The sequence below is a fragment of the Vombatus ursinus genome, unplaced genomic scaffold (assembly GCF_900497805.2).
Source record: "Vombatus ursinus unplaced genomic scaffold, bare-nosed wombat genome assembly UNPS02014818.1, whole genome shotgun sequence".
Classification (NCBI taxonomy): Eukaryota; Metazoa; Chordata; class Mammalia; order Diprotodontia; family Vombatidae; genus Vombatus; species Vombatus ursinus.
In genome coordinates, this window is record NW_020954596.1 from 56,516,594 (window position 1) to 56,540,677 (window position 24,084).

General features: G+C 35.4%; 1 protein-coding gene across 1 annotated transcript in view; it reads right to left on the reverse strand.

Annotated features, from left to right (window-relative positions):
• NFXL1 (nuclear transcription factor, X-box binding like 1) overlaps positions 1–24,084 on the reverse strand; it is a 78,460-nt gene that overhangs the window by 11,726 nt on the left and 42,650 nt on the right. Inside the window, exons 12-18 of the mRNA XM_027836566.1 lie at positions 22,174–22,294; positions 21,464–21,623; positions 20,107–20,198; positions 12,245–12,266; positions 10,416–10,544; positions 5,005–5,171; positions 1,769–1,838 (exon numbers count right to left, since the gene is read on the reverse strand). Of these exons, the coding sequence (XP_027692367.1) occupies positions 1,769–1,838; positions 5,005–5,171; positions 10,416–10,544; positions 12,245–12,266; positions 20,107–20,198; positions 21,464–21,623; positions 22,174–22,294 (761 nt within the window). The remainder of the gene's footprint in view (positions 1–1,768; positions 1,839–5,004; positions 5,172–10,415; positions 10,545–12,244; positions 12,267–20,106; positions 20,199–21,463; positions 21,624–22,173; positions 22,295–24,084) is intronic.

Sequence of the window (24,084 nt, forward strand, 5' to 3'; positions counted from 1 at the left end):
AGTCAAAGAATTAGCTTTCAGTTTTTTCCATTTCTATAATGTTCTATAAGAGAAAAATTCTAATCCAATGTCAACTAAGATGCAGGGTCAGAGCAACTGAGAAAAATTGTAATGGACATCAAGTCTCTTTAAAGTAATCTTTTTATTTTTTTAAAGGATTCCTTCATTGTTCTCAAGTTTTGCCCACTAAGAAACAGTATCTTTCTTCCTCCGCTCCTTCTTCAGACACTTTTCTATTTTTCTAACCAGGTACTTGAGAATGTACAGTTTGGGAAAAGGGGTCGTTGGGCCATCTGGAAGATCACTACATTTCTGAAGCATTTAGTACCTTTCAGAATGTCTCGACAGCATCTGGGTAGCCAGCTGTGTGGTCTAGCCAAATACAATTGTACATGCAACTGCTTGGCTGTACTATATATAAAAACAGTACTCAAAGCGCAAGGGAAGAAACAAAGGCATGTTAAGACAAAGTACAAAATAAAAAGTTTACTGGGAATAACTTAATTTTACAAGTCTTCCTACAAATATTTTCAAACACAAATCTAGTCGTGTCACTTGCCAATTCAAAAACCTCCTGTGGCTCCGTAGTACTCTAGGATAAAATGTAAGCTCCTTTTTCTAACATTTAAGACCCTTCCACAATCTCTTTCCATCCCACTTTTCCATTCTTCTTATTCATGCATTCTACATTCCAGCCAAACTATACCACCCCTCAAACTCAACCACGTCCTAACCTAGTACATTTGTACAAGTCGTCTCATATGCCTAGAATGCATTCTCTTTCTTACCTGCTGCTTTTTAGAATCTTTCTTTCTTCAAAGAACATCTCAGATGCTATTTCCTCTATAAAGCCTTCCCTTTTGCCCCCAGTCATTAGTATTCCCTCCTTTTTCAAATTATTTTATGCTGACTTATCTGTAGCATAGGCTCTATTTCCCCAGAAGAATGTATGTTCCTCGAGGGGTGATACTTATTTTTTCTTTGTATTCCTACTGACTAGTAAAATAGGCACTTAATAATTTAACTCAATACTGCTGTGGGCTAATGACAGAAAAAACAGTTATTTAAAAATTGTGCCTAGCTCAATGAAGAAAATCACTGGAGGCTTTAGCTTTATTCTGAACAGTTCATTTTCTTACTCTCTTGTTTTCCTTCTTTTAGCTTGTTAACTGTGGATGTGATGATAACAGGCTCAAAATGTATCAAGTAAAACTTTATGGGTATTTAAAAGTAGAGTGACAGATGAAAAACATATATACAATGGATCAAAGAAATGGTTCTTCAAGCTGATCCAACAATGGTACCAAGTACACACAACTGTTTCTCCATGAAATCAATTCTAATTGGTGATATTCCTTCAGATAGCCTCAATGTCCTTTAATTACAGGTTATGGAACTACTGCTTTTAAAGTTATCTAATCTTTTATCAACCTGCTAATATTTTCAGCTTATTTTATTACTTGGATAAAGAAGTTCCATCTTTTAACTATTTTTTAAGTAAAACATGTCCTTTAATTTTCTTACTTACTTACATTTTTTACTACTTAAAAATTATGGCCTGTGTTTCCACATTTCTTAAATAAATCTATGCTTGTACTCTGCATACTGGTTATAACTTTATAAAAACAATGCTATCAGAAGAATCTAATCTTGAGTTAAATCTTTTAGACCTGAAATAAGATGCTCAAAGGAAAATAATGAATTAAAGGAAAGATGAACAAAAGGTTATTAGAGATATCCCAGGACAATTGGATTTACTCTGGCTTACCTCTTTAGGACACTGATTTTTGCAGGAAGTCAGTCGGTTCTTTCCATCTACATCAGCAGTTGACAATTGTCTAGAACCAAATACGAAAAACTTACAAAAACATCTGAATAAGAAGTCCATTTATAGCACTTCTGGGCAAACTTCAAAAATCATACAATTTCTAAACTTCTCACAAAATGTTTTTAATTATGTTTGTTAATGAACTACTTTTTCAAGAAAAAAAATCATTCAAAAGTCATTTATTAAGTTTCTACTATATGCACAGCTCTTCTTTATTGTCTTGTGTAGATTTTTAGCTCATTCACATTCAACCATCCATCCAAATACTTTTTAAGCCCCTACTGTGTAAAAAGCACTGTGCTGGGTGCTGTTAGAAATATAAAATTTAGATTTGACAGTAACCAACTTCATGGGAACTTACAGTATAAAGGAGATGTCACAAAGAATATTATGTAATATTACACAATTGCAATTGAAAGGTACAAAACAAAATGCTACAGTAATGAGTTTCATGGAGTTGTTGGTTACTAACTACAGGAAACAAAGAAGGCTTGACAGTAATGAGAATCTCAGTTACACTTTGAAGGATGGTTAGAATACACCAAAGGCAAAAAAAAGCCAGAAATTACAGGCACTCAAGAATAAAAGTATGGAAAAAATAAAAATGAGAAAAGGTTAGAAAGGGAAAAGGGGTACCAGATAGAGGAAGGTCTTGAACATTAGGTGAGAGTTTGCACTTTCCTTAGAAGGCAGTAAATATCCAATAAAGATTTCTGGACAACAGGATACTATGACCAACTATATGAATAAGAAAAATTAACTTGGCAGCTGTATGAATCTGAGGTGTAAGAAAGAGGTTGGAAAGATCCCTTAAGTGAAAATTGCAACAGTCCCTGAGTGTGATAACGAGGACCTGTATAAGACTAGTGGTAGTGTGGAGAGAGGAGAAGATGAAGTTAAGAGAGTAGGACCCATGACTAGATGTACTACCTGGCTATGACAGATGAGGGAAAATAAAGATTCAAATATAACCAAGATCATGAATATTATAAATTATGAAATAGTATTTATTATTATTATAGTTCGGTATCACAAACAAAAGTAGTTGTAAGAAAAATCGAGCCAAAGGTAAGTTCAGTTTTTGGAAAAGGTAAACTTGAGGTACCAATCAAACATCCCATTTACAGTCAGAAGTACAAGTCTAAGGCTGATAAAGTTCAAGACTAGACATACAGAGGAGCAAGAAAAGAGGGGGAAATGTTCCTATTATGGGGTAAGAACAAGGAGAAAGACCTAGCAGAGAAACTGGAAAGGGCTTAGATGGAAGAAGACCAGGAGTCTGTGGTCTTGGCTTCAGCCAAGAGAAGAGAATATAACCAATCAGAGGTCAAAAAGAAAGACAACTGAAGCTTTCTTCTGTATTTGGCTATCTGGAGGTCCTTGGTGACCCCTACGAGGACAGTTTTAGTAAGATGGTAAGTTGCAAGTGAAGGGAGGGAGTGATTAGACATAGATTTCTCTTCCGAGGGAGGGGGGAGAAAGAGATAAAAAGAAGGGAGAAAGCTAAATGAGGTAGAAGTATCAAGGGGCAATTTTTTTTTTTTTTTAGGGCTGGAGAGACCATAATACAGAAAGATGAGAAGGGGCAAGCAGAAACAGGATGAGGACGAATGACAAAAAGGATTGCCAGAACAATATCCTCCAGTTAGGGGACAGGGACAGAATTAGCCTGAGTGAGCACTAGAGATCTCTCTTTTTCAGTGACCAGAGGAAAAAAGAAAAGAATGGGTGAAGAGGATGCTAAAATGTTTTGAGGAATGAGAACTGTGGAGTTCTCTTTAATAATCTTCTGGATGAAGTAGTCACTTTAACATCAAAAATTAATTTAAAATGAAAATCCTAAATAAAGTCAAATCCCAACCCCATATATTACATATGCAATTTAAAAGTATGCAATTCTAAAGTATTTATGTATTCTTAAATAAAATAGCTGATTGGCAATGTAAAAGATATGATATTCAGCAAAAGTATGGAAATTCTAACGATATATCTTAAGGGTATAAAAACTTTCACATTACTTAAAACTTGGGCCAAAATCCATTACCTTAAGTGATAAGTTGTATAATGGTTTGGTTTGGGTTTTTTCCCCAAGTGAACAATTTTATATGCTAAGTTTGCTCTCCATAAAAACATAAGAAAAATGCGTCTTTAGAATATGTGTGTGTATATGTGTGTGTATGTGTGTGTATGTGTGTGTATATGTGTGTGTGTATATACATACACATACATACACACATTTATACATTTATACATATATGTGTGTGTATATATACATATGTATGTATATATGTGTGTGTGTGTGTGTATGTATGTATGTATGTATGACAGTGTGAATTTGTCAGTTTCTCAGACTTTGTTTTAAGGAGGTATGACCTATAATTTTTTTGAGGCAGCTAGACTTATTGAATAGTTAGAAAACATAATTTAAGTTTCACATTTGACACACACACTGGTTGTATGCTCCTGGGCAAGATACAACTTCTCACTGACCCTAAGGCAGCCCCCTAACACTAAGGTGTCGTCTCATCCTGGTGAAATCTAATTAGAAATGAGAGAGAGAGATATTTTGTGTGTATGTGTGTGCGAGCACGTGTGCACTCACGTGTACTTGTGCTGGCATGTGCTCATAAGATCAGTTCAAATCTAGCCTCAGAATTAAATTCTGCCTTCCTATCTGTGTGACCTTATGCAAATCATTTAACCTATCACAGGGCTGCTGGAAGGATCAAATGAGAAAATGTGTGAACTGAAATGAACATAGTGCCTGTCACAGAGGAAGAACTTGAGGCGTGTTTCCACCTTCCTTCCCTCTGTTAGAAGAAAACATTAAGTAAGAAATATTTAATGCTATCTACCTCCAGAGAAAGAACTGATGGAGTCTGAATGCAGACTGAAGCATACTTTCTTTTACCTTGGGTTTTTTTTTAAGCTGTTTTCTTTCACAATATGGAAATGTTTTGCATAACTGCATATGTATAATCTAGATCAAATTGCTTGCCTTCTCAACAAGGAAGGAGGGGAAGGACGGAGGAAGAGAATTTGGTTTTAAAAAGCAAATGATAAAAATTGTTTTTACATGTAATTGGGGAAAATATTTTAATTTTAAAAAGGAATATTTAATCTAATTCTTTCACGTTAATTTCTAGAAACAGAAAAAGCTCCTTCAATCTGCTTACCTGCATTCCACATACAAGCTTATGAGCTTGCAATGACATTTTATTCTGAGCATTTGAACACAGGGAGGACATTTTCCAGGGTGACAGGGCAAAATACATGGGTGAGGACAACCTGGTGGCCGTGGTTTACGGCACGCTTCTTCACACTGAAGACATTCTCGTCCTGCCTAGTAAGAAATAAAAAATAAATTCAGCCAACTGTGGAAACCACTATTTTGGCTCAAGTTGTGATTTCCCATTTCCTTAATACCCATTTTTTGAAAGTCAAATTTCTTTAGGAATTGAGCTTTCCTACTCATCAAAAAGAAAAGGAAAAAAGACACTAAATAGCAATGTAGGCATTTTTAAAAAAATGTAAATTAGCAAGACAGTTCAAATAAGCATATACATAACTTTAAAATGTAACTATGCTTTTTTTTAAAAGAGAATGTGGAAAAGGGGCAGTATAAAAGGGAGTTAAAAAATTAGACGGCACAGATTTCATTCCCCACTTCCAAAACAAAATCTTCAAATGACTAACACTAGAGAAAAATGTAAAAAGAATAAAAACAATTGTATTTTCAAGGCATAATGAAGCCCCTTGACAAATAAGTCAATGATATTATCAAACTAACATGCAAAGCTCAGGCTTTATCCACAGAACATTACTGAAATATGAGTTTATAAAAATGGACAAAATAACTCAATCTTACAGATAAGGAGAACTGCAAAGTTTAAATATTTTTTATCACCACTTCTAGCTATCAATTATTACAAAAACTTCTAGTTCTAGGATTATTTAAATAGGAAATCTTAACCTATCATAATACAATATCTAGCAGATAAGATCCTTTTCTAAACATTTAGGATTACGAAAAATAGCAATGGTTTGAAAACAGGCCTACAGCCAGTCATTTTCCATCATAAGTGAGTTACAAAATATTCATCACAACTAATTCTTGCCTATTTGCCAAATATAAAGAAGAACAACTAACTGAGAGTTGAGAGTCCAGCTTTCTATGCCTAGCTCTGCCACCAACTTGCTGTGTGGCCTCACTGTTACAACTTCCAAGGTCTTCAATAACCTAATCAGTAAAATGGAAGGTTTGGGGTAGAGTTCTAAGATCCTTTACAGCTCTAAAATCCTATTTACTATACCCACTCACTTGATTAAAAAACATCTGAGGAAACAGACAATACAAATAAATCCAAGATACAGTCCCTGACTTCTGGGCCAATCATGGTATTTCAAGATAGAAGAGATTTTAGAGACCAACTAATCCAATCTCTTCATTTAACCTATCAGGAAAAAAGTGATTTGACCCAAGTCAAATAGGTTGAGAAACATATAGCAGAACAAAAATTCAAACCCAGGCCCTCAGAAATCAAATCATGATGCATCTCTTCTCCATCTTCACTATTTTCCTCAAAACCTATCCTCTAGAAAAGCCAACCCCAATCAGACACCATCCCAAGTATTATCAAACAGATCTTATAGTGCACATTAAATATGACCGTCCAATAAAGTTAAGTTTCACTTTAAAATCTTTGTTGAAGCAATAAAATTTACTAATTTTATTAAATTTCTACAGATTACAACAGAAATTAAAGAGATTTGTAAAAATGTAAAACAATGCCACTCTTCTCACTAAACTACTTAAAGCTAAACAAAAAACCACAAATATACTAGACTGCCCTTTCCCTGCCCCCTACCTTGGGTATAAGGCATTTGGATTATAAAATAACAATACTATCTATACGTTCAGGGACCTGGAGTTGTGTTATATGGGAATGCTCAGTTTATTGGAAGTAGATCAGCAAAGCACTCTTAGGATAAGTAAAAACTAAACACAGAAACTGTTAATCAAAAACCATCACTGTAATGGGATTATCTGTGTATTGGATATTTTGTATGATTAAAGATGAAATATTAGCTAACATGTACAGATGAAAAAAAACTAGGAAAAAAGCACAACTCAGTGTTCTACTCACATTTGTCCTGACAGAATTTTGTAGCTTAAAACTATATGCCTTATTTCTATGTCATGATTCAACTGATTAAACAAAGGCCTCTGCTGTAAAATTGTGTCAAATTGACCTATATTTGTGGAAATTCGGAATGTCATTTACTCAGGAAATATCAATGGCTTTAATGAAAATAAGATAAAATGCTAAATAAAGATGACTTAGAGATGTGAATTTCAAAGTTCTTTCTTCACAAGAATCCTATAAAGTTGATGGTGCAACTGTTATTGTCTCTAAGCTTCAGTTACCTTAGCTGTAAAATACAACAGACAACAAACATTGCTATTAAGTTACAGAATCAGGATTTGGGGCCAAGCATTCTGACTCCAAGTTGAAGGTTCTATAATACTTCTCAAACTTCATATACTCCTATTAATGGAAGAAAGGTGACTGGTATCAGTTTTTCAAGAAACAAAAGGGTTGTTTTTTTTAATCCCTAAGTACTGTACATAAAGTCATTAGATCTGATTTAAGTGATATCCAGCTTCTAACAGAAGCCCAACTTTAATGAATATCAAGTAGCAGCATAAACAGTATACACAGTTAAATGCAGACTGATTATTTGTATACATATGTGCTTTATTGTTTTCAAAATATTTGTTTTCTTGATTGAACGAATATGTCCTATAAAATTAGACCTTGTCCAAAATAACATTACAAATTAGTATGGGTAAACCCACCAAAGATATATCAAAGTAAGACCGTATCTTGGTCTAAACTTATCTGAGACACACACACACACACACACACACACACACACACACACACACACACGCGCGTATATGCATGTACATGCATATATATACATATGTAATAGTAATAAAATTAATTTATATAATGCTTTGTATACATCTGTGCATGTTCACATATCCCCCAAGTACTTTTTTACAGACCAAGGTATTATGCATAACATGTATTATAATGTATGAGATATCATTTCAAGCCCAAACAACCTCAATCTGTCTCTCTATATGTATATATACAGAAATGTGTCAAGATTATATAGATTATAATACATTTTCTCTTTATCAAAAATTATTTTTAAAAGTACCTAGGAATAAAAAGGGCTCTGGGGACCTGAGGTTTTACCTCATGGCCATCAGGGTGGGGGAAAAAAAAAAGATCAAAGCAGAAAATGTTAGAGGGGCTATGCCCTATTGGTGGAGCTATGAATTGGTCTGATTATTCTGGAAGCCAATCTGGAATCATGATAGGAAAGTCACTAAACTGTACATAATTTTTTTTTTCTTGCAAGGCAATTGGGCTTAAGTGACTTGCCCAGGGTCACACAGCTAGTATCATGTATCTGAGGCCACATTTGAACTCAGGTCCTCCTGACTCCAGGGATGATGCTCTATCCACTGTGCCAAATAGTCGCCCCTGTACATACATTTTTAACCAGCAATACTGCTACTAGGCAAAAACCTCATATATACAAAAAGATTTATTATAGTAGCATTTTTTATGATTGCAAAGGACTGAAAGCCCATCAAATGTGGAATGACTAAACAAAAATGAATATAATGGAATATCGTTGCACCAAAAGAATATGAAGAATTGCGAGAAGCTTGGAAAGACTTGAAGCAAAGAGAACAGAAAAAAAGAGAGCAACTTATACAATACCTAAAATAATGTTAAAATACTGAAAGACCTCAGGACTCTGATAAATGCAATGATTAATTACGATTTCACTGAACTGCTGGTGAGGTATCTCTCCCTTGTTTTGGCAGAAAAGTAGTGGACTATGCTTGAAGACTGAAACAAAAATTATCAGACATGGTCACTGTGTTGATTTCTGATACTTATCTGTGCTTCTTTATCGGAGGAGAGTTCTACTGATAAAAATGGGGGAGGAGAGTGGGGACGTGGGGCCGCACAGGGGTGAAGCAGTGCCAAAAGTAGCATCTATAAAACCAAAGACCCAAAAAAACATTTTCTATTATGCTTAATAGTAACCACATTTTGTAAATCAAAAATTTGGAAATATGATCTGACAAGGAGTATTGTTTTTGAAAATTCTCATTAAAAGTATATTTCAGCAGACTTTAAGCCTGGCTCAGTGCAGCTGGCCATCTGCATCACTTTTGCCTGGAATTAACATGAAGTTAGGGAACATTGTTTCTTTACTACAGTTACGTCCCTGCTCTTTTATGGCAATTTTCTATAATCAAAAAGTTTAGCAAACAATATTAAATATATTGAATAATAGATTGATACTGGAACATCTGAGTTATTATAATAAGGTGCAAGTACAAGACTGAGCTATTTGGCCTAAAATTTTAGCCCAAACAATTAACTAATTAAGTGTTTAGCCTTGACATCTGTTACTAGTATATATCCCTGTACAAGTTAGGGTCCTTAAATTCCTCATAATGGTATGGGGATAATAAAGTCAAGGACTTGTGAAACCAGGATATTATTCTCTTACTTAGTTAATATCATACCTGTCTCACTTCTGTTAAAATTAGTTAATTTTAGAAGAGGAATGCCTTGTGGTCTATCTCGTAAATGCCATAAATAAGCATCTACTTTAGTTAAGGGTTATTTATTTGAACACAAGGAGAAGTTGAAATTGTTTTATTACTTGATATGTTCTGTTCTGAAACTGACTACTCCATGTATAATGTATGTATTGGAGTCTGTTATTAATTGCTTAGTAGAATCTCTTCCTCCTGAAATGAGGAAGTGAAATGAATAATGAATTAATGCAAAGTAAAAAAAAAAAAAAGTATATTTCCTTTTCTTGAAAGCAGGACTGTCCCAGAAAACCTATATTACTTTAATTCCAGTAGAATCTTACAAACTCACTATTCTTATATCCTAAAACTACATGCACATTCTGGCTGTCTACAGCCACCACATCTGCCACCAGCAAACCTAATACTGCCAGTAACTATGATCATCACTTACCTCCACCAGTCACAAATTTGTTTATCATTGCCACTGAGATGAAAAAACATTAGGGCCAACAGATATTACTAGTGCTCAGTCTTGTACAAGAAGCAAAGCAAAAGTAGGCTGGGACAGGGCTGAGGAGCAGAAGCAATTAGTGGTTTAAACTATCAAAAAGGACAAGTACGACCAGAAAAAAATAGAGTGCCAATCACAGAAATAACACATGACCCAAGTTCCACACTGGCATCCTTGAAGAATCAAGTGAAATCTATGATACTGAGTAGATTCTTTATGGAAAATTCATGTAAAGACATAGGGTAAGACTAGCGCTGAACAAAAGGGTATAATGGTTTGCAATCTCTACTGGTTGGGGTCTCTGTTAAGATCATAGTTCCATGGAAGTAACAAAATATTTTAAAATCTTAAACATTAACACTAATGAAAGAGGTGACAAGAGCCTCACTAAAATCTATTTTATTAAACATGATTGCTAATAAAAATAAGAACATTACCTTCCTGTCACTCACTTTAGTAACTTTATGACACTCCTTCATACAAGTATGATTTTGACAAGCTAGACTCCGTCCACAAAATCTCTTACAAGAGTAAGGACCCACGGCATGACATGGCAGGGGACTGACCTGAAACATTAAGAAAAGCAATAAAACACACATTTTAACACTTATGTTTAGATATGGTCCTGCTCCAATGCTGACAACTAATTGGATGGTGAGGAAATAAACTATTCAAGTTAAAGTTAAATTGTAATCTACAACCTAATTTTAAAAGTTCTAGGTCAGAATTAACTCAGATTTCTCATATCCGTAAGACCTAAAATATGAGAGTTAAGAAAAGTCCTTTTGGGTCTCAGTGTTACTCAGTGATAAGCCATATTTTTCAACTTGCAATCAGTTCTCTAACAAATATGGGATCATTGCCACCACTGGCAGGCCTCCTATCTTGCATGAATATTTTTTATAAATTCCTGAACTGCTTAGTCAAACTAAATTATATTAGAAAACCAGCTTATAAAACACACAAACACCCCACTGCCACCACCTCTACTGGCACTTTGGCCAAAACATAAAATGCTAAAATATTCACAAAATCATGGTAGAGACTGTTCATCCAACAATCTTTTTTTTGTTTTCTGTTAAGGCAATTGGGGTTAAGTGACTTGCCCAGGGTCACACAGCTAGTAAACGTCAAGTGTTTGGTCTGAGTATGGATTTGAATTCAGGTCCTCTTGACTTCAGGGCCGGTGCTCAATTCACTGCGCCACCTAGCTGCCCCTAACAATCTTAACTGTAGTAAAGAAATGGATATTATCCTATGACTAAACTAGAAACAATAATTACATCATGGAGCTGTCTGTATATTTTTACTCTGGACACAGGTATACCTTTATCTCTCTCTACCAAAAAATTTTACAGTAGACTTGTGAAATAACAAGATATATTAATAAAAGAAATAGCTGAGATCAACATGTTTTAAATGGCTTCACTTAACGTCCAAATCGATCATTTAAAGAAAAATCATCTTGGGCTGTATAATATCCTTTTTTACATTCCTTTTTTAAAAACTGGTTTTCACCTAGAATTACCCAAAAGAATTTCATAAATAAGATTGAGATGGCCGCTAAAGATACACTACAGAATTTATTAGCAATGAAATATCCTCTTCGAAGTTTCTTAAAAAGAATGCTATGGACAATGGAATATTTATACAGCACTTTACATGTTATGTCATTTGATCCTTTCAACAACCATGTTAGGTAGGTACTATTATTACCCTTATTGTACAGATGAGGAAACTCAGGCTTAGAGAGGTCAAGTGACTTGGTCAAGGTCAGAGCTAGTAAGGCAGGATTTGAACTACAGTTCTCCTGATTCCAATTTCAACACATCATCCACTGCACCAGCATCGTCTGACAACAATAATGGGGCGAGGAGACCCAGGCTGTAGTCTTCACTCTGTCACTAGCCTTCAGACCTTAGGGAGGTCACTTTCCTTTGCTGGGCCTCAGCCTGCTCATCTGTATAGTGAGAGGACAGACTGGGTGATCTTTAATCCCCAGCAGCTCTAAATTTCTAAGATTCTCTTGAAAACCAAATGATTTAATTAAGGAAGAGCTAAACTGTCATTATTCTCTAGTACATAAACCTTCTAGTACTCAATTAAAAGTACTCTGAAATTGTAAAGTTAATTGAATTAAAAAACTTGGACTTTGTATAACCTGCTAAAATAACAGTACTTCAACTTTGTTTTTATTCTAATATATAACAAATATACATCAAGCTTCATAAGAATCACTTTTTAATAACCATTGCCCAGGACTCACCTCATGCTTCCCAAGACACTCTCTGCAAGGAAAAAAGAAACCAAAAGATTAAATACTTGAGAAAGAATACCTTAAATAATCCCAAAATGAAAAAAGCCAAATAATGTTAGTAATTTTAGTAATAACATACTTCAACTTTAATCATTCAACAGCATTTAAGTTCTGACTACGTGCTAGGAATCAGGAATACACTAAGTGTCATTTCCTGGGGACAGACATAAAGACAAAAATCAGAGTCCCCGCAGCCTTCAAGGAGCTCACATTCTACTGGGGGAGGTGACAAGTATGTAAATAAGTACATACATAGTAAAGTAAACTAGGTAAAAGATAAAAAACATATTTGTAAGAAATAAGTGATTCTAAAAGATAGAGTGAAAAAGAAGTCTATGACACTCATGAGGAAGAGACAGCACCAAGGCACAGAGATGGGAGGCAGACTCTCCTGGGCAAAGAAAAGCAAGGCAGCTGGTCTGGATGGACCCCACAGCCTGGGCAGGGAAATAATAGCAAATAAGGCTGAAAAGGTAGGTGGGGCCAGGTTTTGGAGGATTTTAAAAGCTAAACAGAGGAGCTTATATGTAATCCTAGAATAAATAAGGATCCACGGGAGGGACATCATCAGATCTGCTAGGAAAAGTGTGGCCATGTGGAACATGGACTGGAGTGAGGACAGACCTGAGGGAGAAAGAATAATTATGAGGCTATTAAAATAATCCAGGTGAGAAGTGACGAGGGACTGAACTAGGATAGTAAAGAGATGTTGTAGAGGTAGAAATGACAAGATATGTCACCTGACTTGGATCTGGGGAGAGTGAGACGGAGGAATCAAGGAAAGCACCAATATTAGAAACAGAGGTAAACGGAAAGATACTGGTTCCCTTGCTAGAAATATGGAAGTCTGGAAGGGAGGTGTGGCTTGAGGGAAAGGCAGTAAGTTCAGTTTTGAAGATAAGTTGAGCTTGAGATGCCTATAATGAGATGGTTTGTTATATCTAATAGGCAAATGGAGATGAGCAAATAGAGCTCACAGACTAGGGCTGGACATACAAATTTGGGAGTCATTTGCATGAAGACGATAATTAAACTGAAAGAGCTTTTTATTGCAAATTGTCGATATATTCTATTAAAGTACTTAAAGTATCTATATGCACCAAAAAATATCCTGTTCTGAAAAATTTCTAGATGAGACCAGACCACAAGAATTGATTTTGCCAATAATAGTTATATTAGCCTAAAAGATTTGCAAAAGAAAATATCAATAAAACAAAACAAAATAAAACCAAAAAAGTCCCAAGCTGCAGTAGAGGTTATACAATAAATTTAAGTTTAGGACTCTACATTTTTTTTTCTTTCAGTCTCTATTGTATGATTACAGGCAATATGAATTCTATAATTACCAGATCATAAAAGTAACACAAAAATGGCTATACAATCATAATTGTCAGGGTAAATGCAAACTAAATAACAAATAGTCAACATTTCTGTGGTCTGCTATGGGCTATTAATTTTAAAAAAACATTCCATGTATTATTAAAAGCCATCATAGCTTTCTGGCACAAATAAAGCAATAGGCAAAGAAGCAGAGGTCAATTACAGAACCAACGTTTTTGATTGTCCATTCAAAGAATAAACGTAAAATGGTAAGGAATGTAAGTTTGGAAATATTACATATCCATTATAAATGTTAGGCCTCAACGGCAAAGAAAGACTAAAGTTCTCTGCAGGTATAAACAGACTAGCAAATGCAAGTGTCCTGTTTTTACTTGTCTGTCATAACTAATCACCTTTGGAATTAACTTCTCTGGCGTAACAGAAACAATACTGGACCAACAGGTAAGGAGATTTGGGTTCTAGTTGCACAACTCTCTAACTCTGAGCAATTTATTTTACTTCTATTGACCTTGCTTTCTTCATCTGTATAATGAGACATTTGGACTAGGTGATTTTTAAGTTCTATCCCAATTCTATTACTCTAGTTTAAAGCTGTTTTTCTTTCTCCTTTCACCAGAGGAAGAGATGGACACTAGAGGACAAGGAAAGTGGAACAGAAGTGTAAGATTATTTTTCTTTGCATCAGAACCTGCTAAAGTACTGTTAATTTGGAACATGAAAATTACTTTGTATAACTTAACTTTGTTTTTTCAAGTACCACATTTTTATACCAAAAATTTATTCAGATTACAAGCACCATGTTTTCTATATTAAAAATTTATTCAGATTACAAATTAACTTTTAAATATTTTTAATCTTTGTTATAAACGCAACTACAAGTTGCTAAAGGAATCTAGCAGTTCTTACTTTTTGTCAGCTTATCAGAAGCAAGTAAAAACCTAAGCACAGACAAACCCCTAAGGGTAGAAAGGGAAGATAATCCCAATGTATTGTGCCCTGGTCACAGCATATCGAGAGTACTGAGGTCAGTTCTGGGAGCCACACGGTAAAGAGATTAGTAGAATGGAAAGTGACCAGGAAAGTAACCAGGATGGTAAAGGGTCTAAAGTTCTTGTCATAAGAGAATAAAAGAAAATAAGGAAATTTTGCCTGAAAAAAAGACTCAGAATAGATATGACAGCTGCTTTCAAGTATCTGAAAGGTTTTCACCTAGAAGGATGATATTCATTCAGTTTGACCCTGAAGGACAGAAGTAGGCTGAGGTGGCAAAGAAGAAAATTCAGACATCCTAATAATTAAAACTATCCAAATTAATTAAGTAATTTACTAATTTACTAATAAGTCAAATGGCCTACCTTGGTAGGTAAAGTGACCCCTCTTATTGGAGGTCTTCAAGCAAAAGGCCGAGTAAAACCTTTTCAGGTATTTCATAGGGCAAATTTTTTTTCAGCTAAGAATAATATGAGATGACCACTGAAGTCCTTTCCTGACTAAAAGTCTCTGATTCTACGGTTAGATTGCCAGACCATCCCATAAAAGCCAATTTAACCTGCAATGTAACTGAAATATAGCATTGTTGTAAGAGTATTATGGAACAAAACCACTATTTTAAAACAATATTTCTACAAGAAAATGGGTTCATGGTTCCAAACTGAAGTAATACTACAATCCCAGAGCAACAAGATCAGAGCCTCATTTCAGGTCAAATCACTGATTGTTGTCCTCAATGCCAAGAACATCTCTAGAGATGGGGAGGTACATGAGAACGGAGCTTCCTGTTGGTATAAATCCTAGTGCAGCTCTCTACACACATACTCCCTTCCTCCCTTTCCAAAGCACTCTAGGATAAGCAGAACAAAGCACAATCCAGCCAGGTCCTTTGATTTCTAGTCCACTGTCACTTCTAACACAATTCTGGATGAAAATTTTCCTACTGTAATTTTTAAAATATTTTGGGAAGAATAAAAGAATCCTATCTTTCGCCCCCAACAATAAACAAACACAATCTTGAGCACTATATTCAGCAATCTTAAAAAAAAAAGTAAGTCAAGCGGGAAGCTATTTGGAAGGTCTTGAAAAAGCGGGCAAAAACACTTTTTCCTCTACCTTCTGACAGCTGATATTTTTTCCCCACAGCTTTGATATGTCCATTTAAGATTATATATGTAACTTATGTATATGACCATGTGATTTAAAGAATGAGTGATTTAGAAACCAAGTCTAACCTCATAATTTTACAAATGAGGAAACTAAGGCCCAGGAGTCACTGATAGCACTTTTTCCCAAAAGCATTTCACATACTAAATTTGAACTTTAAATGCAACAAAACCCACATCTTTTTTTTTAAAGTAAAAAATGTTAAATTTTAAAGAAAAATTAACATTAATTATCACATTCAAAATACTAAAATTACTATACAAATAAAAATTAAAAAAATCAAAAACCTCAAAAGTCAAAATAAAATATAATAAAAGAAATTCTGGAATTCTAATCATCTATCAATTCTCAATGCAGATCTAACAATCTGAGACTTTACTGATTGAGCTGTTCGTTTTATTTTCTAAGGTTCAAACTGACTTCTAACTTCATATTCAATGTAATTCTTTTACCATTTAGTTTAAAACCTTTGCCACTACCTATAGCTACTTCTTTCCAGATAGCTTTCCCCAATAATGTATACATAGTTAAGCTATACTATCTATGTACAAGAGACTGCAATACAAAAAACTAAAGACTGATTGTGTGGCAGGCTTTCTTCAACCATCACCAAGCAGAATTTGCCAATTCTGAACGTTCTTTCCAACTCTAATGATTTATTAGCTAATGACTGGAAGCCATGGTAGAATCTGTCAGTACATCAAAGCTAGTAATGATGAGTCTAACAATAAATTTCATTAGTAACTTGCAGTCTAATTCAATCGCAACTGCTATAGAATTCGGTTGTCACAGTATCAAGCAGATGTTAGATGCATAACGGTATAACAGAATCTTCAATTCCTTAAGTGTGGGGATGCAGTTCCTCATACTAAATTTTCTGATTCATTGATGAGTTCCTTAAGTTAGAATTACTACTGGAGTACCTGTAGTCTCCCTTGACAGTCTCATTCATTCCCATGTCTTCAAATTACCTTTAGGTGAATGATTACCAAATACATAACTCCAGTTCTTACATCTCTATCTGCCAATCTTACATCTCCAACTGGATATTCCATCAGCTCCTAAAAATGACCTGCTCATATTCTGACCAAGAGTTCTGTTTACAGCAGGATCATTCACATTCAAAACCTTAACTCTCTCCTCTTCCTCCTTAACACATTATTCAATAAATTAGTAAATCCAATGATTTTACCTCCACAACATCTCTGGAATCCATCCTCTCCTACTTCCACTGCTACCACCCTAGTACAAGTCTTCATTACCATGTAAGTGGAATATTATGCCTCTTTATTCAACTTGAGAGAAAAATCTGTTTTCAATCTAGTTATTTATTTTTTTTTTATTATTATTTTTTTATTTTTAGGCAATTGGGGTTAAGTGACTTGCCCAGGGTCACACAGTTAGCAAGTGTCAAGTGTTTGGTCTGAGGCCAGATTTGAACTCAGGTCCTCCTGACTTCAGGGCCGGTATTCTATTCACTGTGCCACCTACCTGCCCCCTCAATCTAGTTTTAAAAACCTTGGGATAATATAACTTGGTAATGCCAGACACATTTTTCCTACTGCCAAATGCAGTTTCCTTTTAGAAAATATTTAGTATCAAATTTGAATTTCAATGGATTTATGTGTAATGAGCTAGGATTGAAATTAACCTTAACTATAATCTTTCCATGAAGCACACTTAGAAATTCAACAATAATTACCACATCTGTTAGAAATTTAACAGTATAGTACAGTATAGTATAGTTTATATACCATAGTACAGTATTATATAGTTTATATATCATCAATTTCTCAGCTCCCATCTTTCTTAATGCAGGATACTTCACATATCTATGAACTTAACACAGTGACAACGACAATACCCATCCTCTTCTTCCCACCAAGTCTTTGCTTTCGTTCGGTTGCTGCTCATATAGGACGGGGTGTATGGGGTGTTCAGGAGGACTAGCACTTCTGGTGCGAGGGCTTGCTGAACCCTTTTCAGGGCTGCTCATTCACCTTTGATGTCCACCTGATTCACCCAACTCTCACCTATGGCTCCAAGAAGCAGTATGTAGCATGCACTGCAGCCACACCGGGTAACTGATAGGCCTCAAACCCATCAGAGAGTCAAGGGGAAGTCTACCCCAAGCATGTGAAGACTACTCCCGAAGACTTGACTGATGAGAATAATTTGTTCCAACAGCCAGAAAAACGGCTGAAGCAGGGAGCTGTGGAGCACTTGGTCGGACATTGAAGACATCAAGGTAATCCACTGCATGGCCATTGCCAGTTGTCTTGATTTTTGTCCTGCCGCTGGATTTTGATGACTCTGGAAGAATGAGGCTAATGACTTTGTGCAACTCTGCCTCACTTAAATCTAATTCACATGCAAGTCAAGACATCACCCTGTGATGTCATTGGTCCTCTTCAAAAAAGGACAAAAAAAACAACATATAGAATGACCTTCAGGCTCTTCACCATCCCAAGTGACCATTTCTGAACATTCTCCCAATAATCAAGTGCTTCCCAAAATATTGTGGCCAGAACTGAACACAATACTTTACATGAGGTCTGACTGAGGAAACTGAAGGAATTGGGATTAGGATAGAAAGTGGTTAAACCGAGGGAAACACACTGACTCCATCTTGTAACTCAATTCTGGAGCTAGCTCAGTGGCCTTTCTATTCAATTACGGGTCTAGTTCAATTTCTGCCTTGTGAGAAAAGTGTATTCAACTGTGGGAATTGGGATAAAACCTTATTGTATTGTTTGAACCTAGCCCTGTGCATCTGGGAAGCTGGACCACTTCTTGTTGTTCATTCTTCGTTTTTGAAGAGGACCAATGTCTTCACAGAGTGATGTCTTAACTTGCACACAAATTGGATTTAAGTGAGGCAGAGTTGCACAAAGTCATCAGCCTCATTCTCACTTCCTTAGTCATCAAAGTCCAGTGGCAGGACAAAAGTTAAGACAACTGGCAATGGCCATGATGTCTTCAATTTCTGACCAAGCTCTAAGTGCTCCACAGCTGCCTGCTCCAGCTGTCTTTCTGGCTGTTGAAACAAATCGTTCTCATCAGTCTATTCCCCCAGGGGAAGTCTTTACGTGCTTGGGGGTAGATATACCCCTAACTCACCAATGGGTTTGAGGCCTATCAGTTATTCTTAACCTGGATTAGCCCATCCGCTGAGAGGGTTTTACAGGGGTGTGGCTGCTGTGTGTGCTACACCTTATGGGAGCTACAGGATATGAACAGACAGTTTTCAGATGAAGAAATCAATGCTATCTATAGTCACATGAAAAAATGCTCTAAATCACTACTGATTAGAGAAATGCAAATTAAAACAACTCTGAGGTACCACCTTACACCTATCACATTGACTAAGAACAGAAAAGGAAAATGACAAAAGTTAGAGGGGATATGGGAAAACTGGGACACTAATGTACTGTTGGTGGAGTTGTGAACTGATCCAATCATTCTGAAGAGCAATTTGGAACTATGCCCAAAGGGCTATAAAATTGTGTATACCTTTTAAACTCAGGAATACCACTACTAGGTCTGTATCCCAAAGAGATTAAAAAAAAAAGGAAAAGGATCTCTATGTACAAAAATATTTATAGCAGCTCTTTTGTGATGGCAAAAGAATCAGAAACTGAGGACAAGCCCATTTTTTGGGAAATGGCTGAACAAGTTGTGGTAAATGATTGTGATGGAATACTACTGTGTTATAAGAAATGACAAGTAGGATACCTGCTGCTTAACTACGGACCAGTCATGCTGACCAAAAACTCAGGTCCAAAGATTGATGCAAAGAGTTTTCTCACAATTATACATCTCAACAAACCCATATGTTTTATCTAAAAAGCTGGCCCTGTACTGATCAATTATGTTTCTTTGACTGTTCACAGACATGTGGGAGGAATGGGACACATCCTTTCCTGACTTCAGGAAACTGTGCCAGTTCACTCTTTCCCTCCCAACTTGGAAAGTCCCTAATCTTTCATCCAACTAGAAATCAGACTACCTAACATTTCCTTTTTAATTAACTGGCTTTATTTGATTGTTTTGAAGGTATAAAAGTCTGTTTCCCCTTGTATTAGGAGCCTGGTCCTAATTTCTTAGGCAACTGGGATGCATTGCTTAATAAACTGAAATGCTCAGAAGCTCAAACCTTTGTTTCCTTAGTCATTTCATCTTTCATCTGCCACATGATGAGGGCAGATCTGTTCTCAATCTGAATAGATGACACTACAAACTTTGAATGGCTTTTAATTCTACTTTCTTTTTCATTCTGTCAGATACAGATTCCAAGGTATTTTTATACTCACGTTGGAATAGGAACTTGACAGGGAGGACAAGGCAAAGCAGTCTGAATATATACTGGTTCAGAAATCTGTTCCCAGGGACCTGCAGGCTGATGCTGTAAACATAGGAATAGATTAAATTCATGTTATCATATATGTGCTTAAGCTCTATGTCCACGACAAACACACCAAGATACATAATTAAGTAACAAATCTCCAAGAAAAAAGAAATTTCTTTGTTTCTTCACTGTTTTTTTCCAAATATTTTGCCTAATCCTGTATTTTTATCCTTAACATTATGTTTTTCAATCAAAAAGATGTTTTACTTCCATAATCTCCTACAATACTATCTTTTGAAGATTCACTATGCTTACTAATCAAAAAGGTTACTTGTGGATTTTTTTTTGATCCATGAGGATGCGAGCTTATCTTTTCCAGGACAAAAAAAAGAATCATTATACCCAGAGACTAACTACTGGCTAAGGAAAGGAAAATCTTTTACTTTTCTACCATAGCTTTGCTCTCTCATTCTTTGTTACTTCTATCTCTCATCTCCCTTGAGTTGCTGCTGCTGCAATGAATTATGGACAACTGCAATCGAGCTACTGTTAAGAGCAGTTGCTTGAGGTTTCAATGAACCTACCAATATTCATGAATACACAGTTTAAGTCAGTAAGTTGGAGCTGCAAACTACTACTGAGTAATCCTTTTGCTCAAACTGAAATTGTGAAAAAATTTCTGATGAAAGGGTTTAAATTATTTAGTAAATGATTTATAACTCCCACTCTCCCAACATAAGCAGAATTTAATTCTAATTTTATGCAAAAAAGGGAGTTCAGAAATGTTGTATGGTCTAGATATGGATTCCTATTGACTTTTCTAATGACTTATATAACTTTAGATAACACACTAATCTTTGAGAAATGGTGAGAAAAATCAGTCTAAGGAAGATTCATAGGAGCAAAGGACTTGAGGCTTGACTAAAAAGATCATTGAGTCAAATACCTTCATTTTATAACTGGAAAAAAAAAACCAGAATCGGGTAAAATGATTTGTCCAAAGTCATACCCACAGTAAGTGGCAAAACCTGGTCTCTTATATTCTGACTCAAAATATAATGCTCCTTCCACTATACAATACTGTTTTAATATCTAGGAGTTTTGGGAGCAAAAAAGTGCTTTCATGAGGCCTACCTCCTCCAAATTTTTAAGTACAAAGATTAGAGGATTAAGAGAAAAATTAAAATCAATACAGTACTTCAAGGCAAAAGTATACTAAACAGTGATTCTAAATATTTTCCAAAGAGAGATCAAATACATACAAGTGACTTGTTTAGCTAAAAAATACAAATAACTAGCTCTTTAAAACATTTCCCTCTTACCGTGCCAGTTTGCTTTACTAATGCTTGGTCATGGCATGGCGCAGGACACAAATGACCACATTTTTCCAGAACTTTCTGGCAAGACTGATGACACGGAGGACAAGGGCCAAAATGACACCGATGTTTCTCTCGATTTGGATGATGGCAAGTTGAAGGCTGCCTAAATCAGAAAGCATCAACAAAAAAAAGTTGTTGTTTTTTTAAACTTACTCAGATAATTCTATCACAATTGAAATTACAAAAAAAAATACACAAAGGTATTGTAATCTTTACAGGGGCAAAGTTCAGAAGTTAAAGGACTATGATATTATTCTTTGTAGATAGTGATTTCAGTGGTATAGGGAAACCATGAGAAAAGAATCTTCCTAAACAGGTCAGTACCTTCTCTACAACTTAATAGTTTCAGAGCTGCAATACTTGAGCACAAGGCAAATATTGCATAAGGCAAATATTCACAAGCAAAAATTCAGAGGTTCAGATCACAAGATGAGTCCAAGATTCAAGATCAATGAACCACAAGCACTTTTCTGTTTAAGTTAATGGTAGGCTTGGCATAACTCTTAGTCTTCAAATGAAAATTTATATGTTTATTACATCAATGTACAAATATTCTATATTTGCAGAATTCTATATATGGAGTAAGACAAATTTTAAGATGAGAAAATCAAATGCTATTAAAAACTAAAATCTCTGTATGGCTTCACACTAACCTGCACAGCTCTTTGCACCTGGGTGGTTTGGTAGTGCGTTCTCTGCCACAAGGTACAGTCACCTTTGTATTACCACACTTGCACTTCACATCTATTATTTCAGGACAGGGATAACAGCTCCCTAAAAAAAAAATCATAAACATTTGAAAGAAAAAAATTCTATCTTGGGCAAGAATGACAAAAAAAATCAAATTTAAAGAGGACATAAGAAGACAGACACACTAATGCACTGCAGGCTTAGTTGTAAATTAACTCAACCACTCTGGATATTAATTGGAATTATTCAAGAAAAGTGATCCAAACTGTTCATACTCTTTGACCCAGTGATCTCATTATTTCATACATACTCAGAAACAACAGTTAAATGTATACTAACCATTCACAGAAGTAACCTTTGTGGTGGCAAAGAACTTTAAGCAAAGTAGGCATCCACCAACTAGGAAATGGCTAAAAGAAGTATGAAATATAAATATAACAGAGTATCACAGCGCAGCAAAAAAGGACACATGAGATTAGAGAACTTGGAAACATTTGTCCAAACTGATGCAGAGTAAAATATTAAAATCAAGAGAATTATATACATAATGACTTTTAAAATGTAAATGCAAAAGGTAAATTGAGTCATTTAAAAAACAGTCCAGAACAATCAACAATGATGACACAGATGGAGAACTATAAAGACAGAAAAATATATACCTTATTAGATGTCACTTTATCAGATATTTTTGTGTAAATGCTTTGGAGGGTTTGAAATGACTATTATGTGAAGACAAAAAGCATCACTAAAACTTTTTTTTTTAATTATCTCATTGCTTCCCGTAAAATTACCTACAGATCCTTATTAAAATAATGAGCTTAAAGCAGTGATGCATTCTTAGAACTATGCACAAAGATTTAAATTTAGTGAAAATTAATGATGAAAACACCTTTCTTCTTTTTTTTTTTTTTTTAAAAAACACCTTTCTTCTTGACCTATCTCAGGCACACAATCTTACTCAAATGCAAAACCACCAGATTATTACCATTTTCCCCAACTGAGAGAAAAAAAAAAGTTTGGTCATATCAACGAGTATGAACAATTCTCTAATATCTGTGACTTATGAAAACCAACAGACCTAGCTACATGATGGCAGAAGTCAGGTCTTTCCTATCATCTCCACTCTCACTTTTCTTCAATCACACCCTGTCTACTGGCTGCTTCCTACAAAATATGCCTATAACTTCTCCACACTCAGAAAACTCTAACTTGACCCAACCATCCCCACAATGAAACATCACTCTCCTTTTGTAACAAAACTCCTTGAGAAAGTCATCTACAATAGGTATCTCCATGTTTTCTCCTCTCACTCTCTACTATCAAGCCCTAGAACTCATCATTCAACTAAAACTGCTCTCTTCAAAGTGACCAATACTCTCTTACTTAAGTGCCAAATCTAATGGTCTTTTCTCAGTCCTCATCCTTCTTTATCTCTCTGCAGGCTTCTGACATTATTATTCATTCTCTTCTCCTTAAAGTCCTCTCCTCTCTCTATGTTTTTGGTACACCACTCTCTGATGGTACTCCTATCTATCTGATCATTCCTTCTCAGTCTCTTTTGCTGGATGAAGATCCAAGTCACACCCAATAACCATGACTGCTCCACAGGACTCTGTTCTGAGCCTTCTCCCTCTGTTGCTTCACTTAGTGAGCTCATCAGCTCTCAACGAATTCAATTATCACTCTACGCTGATGATTCTCAAATCTTATCTTTCCCTAACTCTCTACTGACTTCTACTCTTATATCTTCAACTGCTTATCAGATATCTCAAACTGGGTATCTAGGAGATATCTTAAACTCAACATATCCAAAATTGATCACATTATCTTCCTCCCTCCCCCCAAAATCTGTCAATTTCACCTTTGTAACATCT